At 37.0% G+C, this 6,458-nt stretch overlaps 1 protein-coding gene across 2 annotated transcripts in view; it reads right to left on the bottom strand.

Moving 5' to 3' along the window:
* LOC144956038 (uncharacterized) overlaps positions 1-6,458 on the bottom strand; it is a 28,426-nt gene that overhangs the window by 19,794 nt on the left and 2,174 nt on the right. For both annotated transcript variants that reach the window (XM_078886332.1, XM_078886331.1), the window contains exons 3-4: positions 3,740-3,792; positions 268-391 (exon numbers count right to left, since the gene is read on the bottom strand). In XM_078886332.1, coding sequence (XP_078742458.1) covers positions 268-391; positions 3,740-3,792 — 177 coding nt within the window. The remainder of the gene's footprint in view (positions 1-267; positions 392-3,739; positions 3,793-6,458) is intronic.

The raw sequence follows: 6,458 nt of genomic DNA on the forward strand, positions 1-6,458 counted from the left end.
TGTTCAGTGTTATTTTCATTATTATTAATGAATAAGAAATGCATTTCTTGTATCACAACTAACCCGCACACAGAAACAGAAATACACACACACACACAAACACATATACGCACACATAATTTAATTTAAGAGAACACATTGTATTTTTTATACTCCAAAAAGATATTGAACGTAACTAAAAAAAATTTTTGTCTACTTCATTTTGACACAAAACCAAATTGAAACGCTGGGTTGCATATTATCATGTTCATGTATTGAGGTCCTCACCCGTGTTGTCTCCCTCCTTCTCCTTGACCCTGTCCAGAAGGATTTCAAAGAACGTGTTGTGGACCTCGAAGCATTCCTTGGCCTTGGTGCCGTTTTCATCCCAGCCAGTGAAGTCGAGGATTCTCTAATAAATTATGGATGATAAAAATTTATCGCATAATGTAAAATATAACGGATTTTGGGGTGTGCCCTCCGTGTGACTTCCTCCTCCTCCCCCCCCCCCCCCCCCCCCACCTCTCAAAAAAAAAAAAAGAAGACAACAAAAAAAAATTGATCACATATATCCATTAAAAATGCTCATAGCGTTTTACAAGGGGTCCCTAACAACAGCAAGACTTAGCCTGTAGGACGAGACATGACGACTGTTACACAGTGAGACAATAATATGAGTAAATAGCCTTTCCCAAGGACTCAATTATGCGCTGCTCAGAGAGGGACTTGAACCCTGTACCCCCTGGTCCAAAGACAAGAGTCATATCACAAGACCACAAACCTCACATGTTTTAGCATAGCATAGAGATATGTTTGTTTGTTTGTTTTTAAGGGTTTTACAGTTTTATGTCATATCAGCGCCAGTAAAAAGGAAGAAAATGGGATAGTCAAAAACTTCTAGAATTACAATGAAAGCACCCAAGATAAAGTAAGTCAAAGGGGAACTGATTCAAATAGAAAACAGATGTAGATTCCAAGTGCACACCATCATGTACTTAGTTTGAGATCACTTAAATGTCTTATCCAGACTCAAACACAGGTCCCCACAAGAGGAACACACTCAAACATTTACAAATCATAATCACATATATGTAATATAAAAAATTATACAGTACATAACAGAGAGATGATTTACAAGACAAAAAATATCATCTCCCAAAACTCTAACTATACATTTGACTGTTTCCCTCTCAACAAGGGCCAGGACAAAACCAAGTAATCTCATTCACAAGCGTTGTTGGAAAACAGATATAGAGGGATAGAAGACAAAGTAAGTGCCTCCCTGCTCACCATGCAATGTTAACCAAATAGCACATACTGTGTTCTTGAATAAAACGGCAGCATGGGAGTCAGGTGCGCCACCCAGTAGCATAGAGATAATAATGTGGTTGTTGATATGGACTGTATCGAGGTGCACTTATTTGCATGTCTGATAAATGAATGCAGATATGGGCTTGATTGACCATTGTTGTAATAGACAATAGTTCATGGTGGTTTGAGAGTATTTCCATTGCAACAATGAGCCCATAACAATTCGGGTTTTCAGACCTGTAAAATAAATACACATCGAAAAGTATGCCTGTAAAGATTCCTTGTTATCATCATTATAATCATAATAATAACAAAATAATAAAAATGATGGTGATGATGATGAAAATATAGCTAATAATTATAATATAATAATAATAATAATAATAATAAATAATAATAATAATAATAATAATAATAATAATAATAATAATAATAATAATAATAATAATAATAATAATAATCATGTTAATAATAATAATAATAATAATAATAATAATAATAATAATAATAATAATAATAATAATAATAATAATAATAATCATCATCATCATCATCATCATCGTTATCATCATCATCATCGTTATCATCATCACCATCATCATCATCATCGTTGTCATGATCATCATTACTATTATGGTAGCAGGTTTCTATCATTTTGACAAAATTAAAATTTGAAATGTAAGAATAAAGAGGCAAGTGTAAAGCAGAGACTAACTGATTTCAGTAAAGATATTTGCCTAGGAAAACGCACTCAAGTAAAGGTAAATAAATAATATATCATCTAAAACTGTTCTTTACATAGAGATCTGTGAAAGCAAAAATTCATATGAAGTGTTTACATACATAATACAACAAGACTGCGGCAATCATTGACTAAATATTTGCGCTTTCGTTCCTTGAAAAGAAAATCAGATTGAAAAGTGGTTCAATTTAAATAGATATTGCGACACGATGTATTCACTTTGAATATTTGAATATATTTTGTTTACTTAACACCTTTGAGGTGAATTGACATGGTTTGTACTCCTGTCTGCAGTGCATTCCCAATCTTGCTCTCGCTCTCTCTCTCTCTCTCTCTCTCTCTCTCTCTCTCTCTCTCTCTCTCTCTCTCTCTCTCTATCTTTCTCTCTCTCCCTATGTTAATGTGTGAGTTTGTGTCTGTGTGTATGTGTGTGTTTCTAGGTAACCATACTTGGGTGCGTGTATGAAACTATTATGGTATGCAAATACAGAGTTAAATTTTATATACTATGAAAAACAGTAATGAATTATCTGTGCCATCAGTGGCTCAGTGCTAAGGTGTCATGTCTTTTAAATAAAGCAAGCAATGTTAGGCATGGTCAACAACAAGATGGGTGACAAAAATTTAGCAGCTACATTGTGAGACACTTTTTATGCATTACAGCACTTGACTCAAGTATGAAACAGAACCTGGCTACAGTCAATGAAGGATATTATAAGAAAGCTAGAACATTAGGGACGCCTAACAGGTGATGTTTACTTTATGAAATGGAAAAATGGTTGCATAAGGTCTGCTGGGGAAATAACTGAAGGATTAAGCAGCCCATTGAGCATGGTTACTTTGTAGAAATTCACTATATTAATGATCATGTTTATTTTATATCATTTTTATCAAAGAACCTACGCATTCCTAGTAATTTGCGCAAATTACAGAAATTACTTAATTACAAAATCATCAACCAAAGATACTGCATTATCTCTGTCAGAACCTACCAACCACAGCCCGAGCGTTTGCTGTGGGTGGTGTAAAGTCAATTCTTTGGAAAAAGCGCTTCATCTACATGTTCTCACCATATACTCAGGTGTACAATAGTACCAGGCCAATCAAAGGAAAAGTAGAGAGTGCTGGAGGCTTTACAAATCAAATGTTAAATATGAAAAAAATGACAGTACATTACAGAGAGATGGTCTACAATGAAAAAAATATCATCTCCCAAAACTATAACTATAACCATACATTCTACTGTTTCCCTCACAGCCAAGGACTCCGGCCAGGGTCAGGACAAAACTAAGAAATCTCATTCCAAGACAAAGACAGAAAGCAATTGGAAAACACGTATAGGGGTATAGAAGACACAGCTAGTACCTCCCTGCCCACTATGAGAGATTGGGAACCCCACCCTAAATCTGGTATTGTGTCGGGTGGAATATAAAGGTAAGCAAAACTCAACTCGGGTGTGAATGAGAACCTGGCTAAAAAGCATTGACGGATATTGTAAGAGTGTTAGAACAAAAAGGTTGCCTGACAGGCAATTGGTACTGTATGAAATAGAAATAAGGATTTATACGGCCTGCTGGGGGAATTAATGAAACATTATGAAGCAAAATGACCATGGCTAATCCATGGAAATGCGCTATATAAATGTTTATATTTATATACTCAGATGTGAGAAGCAGATAAAGTAAAGCGTTATTATGGAATACTCACCTCATTAAATCTAGCCATGCTGTCAGCATCAAGGGATCCGTCCTGGGGTCCCACTGTATCCGAGTAAAAGGAGAGGATATTTTAAAATAAATAACTACATACATATCTATGCCCAAATATGCTGTATAACTTACCACATTCCGTTCATATCTAGACAGTTCAGGTCATGAAGTTCAAATCATTGAAACTAAACGCGATGACCAAAATTTCATAAATATTTATAACTAATAGCACATTGCAATGTTTTTCACACCCCGTGTGGTGTCCGGGTCCCTCAACTGAGAGGGTCAAGAATAGCCCAACGCCAAGCCAGCGTGTCGTAAAAGGCGACTAATGGTGTGTGATTCCCCTATCTTTGAGTCACCTGGTCCTCCAGGTTGGGGGTTGGCAAAGGGTTAACACCCCTTTCCGTTAAATTCAAACCGTTACAGAAACACAGACAGACAAACTAAATCCTTTTTTTAGCTTGGGCGACCGAAGAGTTTCTGGAATTACAGAATTTATGAAGGACAACAGACAAAGCCGAAAGGACTCTGCTGACCCGATGACGTCTTCGCCAAACAAGCAGCTTCGAATTGCGTCGTGGAATGTTCGCACCATGTATGAAGCAGGAAAAAGCTCTCAAGTTGTGAAAGAATATAACAAAGAAAGTATTGGACTGGAACCCTCAGGGCAGAAGATCAAGGGGAAGGCCACGAGGAACATGGAGAAGAATTAAAGAAGCTGATATACAGAGAAGTGGTAAGACCTGGAATGAGATAAAAAAGTTGGCTCAGGATAGAGAAGGATGGAAACTGTTTGTCTGTGGCCTATACCCTGACCCAGGGTGAAAAAGGGCAATGAATGTTTTTCACAATATTAGAATGCATTCACAATGCTGCATTCGTCATACAGCCTCGATGGGGCAGGGACATCGACTCCTCGAAACTGGGGGAGAAGTTGCCAGGCTTTTCCACCAGGAAGAGGAGACATTGTGTGGCAGCCAACTGACTTTGGTCAAGAATGCCAGACTTGACAACTGTCTAATATGTACCTGTTGTGTTTTTTGTTTTTTTCAACGGAATCAAGGATGCCCTTTATCCGCTTAAAACTGGAAAACTGGCCTTTTCAAATTTTCCGAATGACCTTGGTCAGTTTTGGTGAGTTTCTTTTTCTTAAAGATGAAAGTATAGCAACAGTTAAAGGGAAGCTAGATGGCTAAACATCCTTTTCTATGATTTAAGGGCGATACCATTTGATGAATAGAAGCTTTGTGCGAAATATTGTCATATAACAGTGTCTTTACGAGAAAATCTTTCAGGCTTTTTTTTATTTTAGCAAAGGGCATCGCTGCTGTATTGTGTCAGGATGAATATTAAGCTTTAAATTGAATTTTAAGGTTGAACTTATAAAACGTGAGTTGAAATCAACACCTTCATTGAGAGAGAGTGAGTTTTGTTTCTTCAACATCTCCAAGTATAAATTTTCAAATTTTAGTCTTTTTGATTTTATATTATATTTTCTTCATCAAGACCATTTGTTCATAATATTATGTTGAGATGGTGGGGCATACATATTATTATTCTTGATTTTCATATATAACTTACTTGCTATCTGCCCAAAACAAACGCCACAATAGAAGTTTTTCATATATATGGCCTGCTGACATGATAAATATGAAGCTCATTGGTCATGGATAGGCTGTGGAAAGGTTTTTTTCTCTGTTTAAAAAAAAAACTCTTCTTGAGGCATTTGGAACTGGAGTTTATCCTGGTCTTTATAGCGTGAAACGCGCAATAGCAATTGCTGGCTATCCTGTGGTTAAGACATTAGTCTATTGCAAAGTACTTTATGCCAGATATAACAGACCTAACTACCCAATCACTACTGGCTGGACAGGGGATGTCAAAAAAAAATTCTTGGCTGCACCTGGGATTGACCTTGGTCCCTTTGTATGTGAAGTGAGTGCTCTACCAAATGAGCTATTAGGACCCGCCCCCCCCCCCCCCCCCTATGGACAGTAGGTGCCATATATTTATTCAATCATTTATTTATTCTGAAGGAAGCAGTGAGACTCCTGTCATGGCATCAGGTTCAAAGAGGTCACCATGCATTGATTTCTTTCAGCGAAATCAAGAGGCAATAAGTGTGATAAGTTGCTGGATGGGTGACTTGGAGTAGAAAAATTGCTTCATTTATCATTACAAGCAAATTTTTTGTGCCATATGGTCAGCTCTTGGATACAGCAGTCATGATAAGAAAACAAGAAAAAAAAAAAACACCATAGAACACATGCGATGAAAATGAATAGGTTGGTGCAACTTTGAGTGATGATTATTGCTGTAAATAAAGAACACACACAAATGCACACACACATAATAAGAAGTATGCTTAACAGGCAACTTGTGGGTAGTGATGTTGATGTTCCATGAACAGTCCTGATATTGAGAGTTGTTGATTCAGATTCAGGCTTGAAGCAGTACCTGATTTTAGGCAATGACGACTGATATTGGAGTGCCAGTACAAAAAAGAGCAGCTAAGAAGTGACTTGTCCTGTATGAAATAAAATTTGGCCCTGTGTGTCATGTCGGGGGAATAAATGAATTGTTGTTGGGGTAAAAAACTTAAGCATTTATAAAGCGCAATATCCACTCAACTTGCTCAAATTGCTTTACAAGGGGTTCCAAGCCAACAGCAACACTTAACATGTAGGACTAGACAATTTTGCCTGTAACGGGAT

The sequence above is a fragment of the Berghia stephanieae genome, chromosome 10 (genome assembly GCF_034508935.2).
Source record: "Berghia stephanieae isolate SIO BIC M18660-M18661 chromosome 10, UCSD_Bste_1.3, whole genome shotgun sequence".
Classification (NCBI taxonomy): domain Eukaryota; kingdom Metazoa; phylum Mollusca; class Gastropoda; order Nudibranchia; family Aeolidiidae; genus Berghia; species Berghia stephanieae.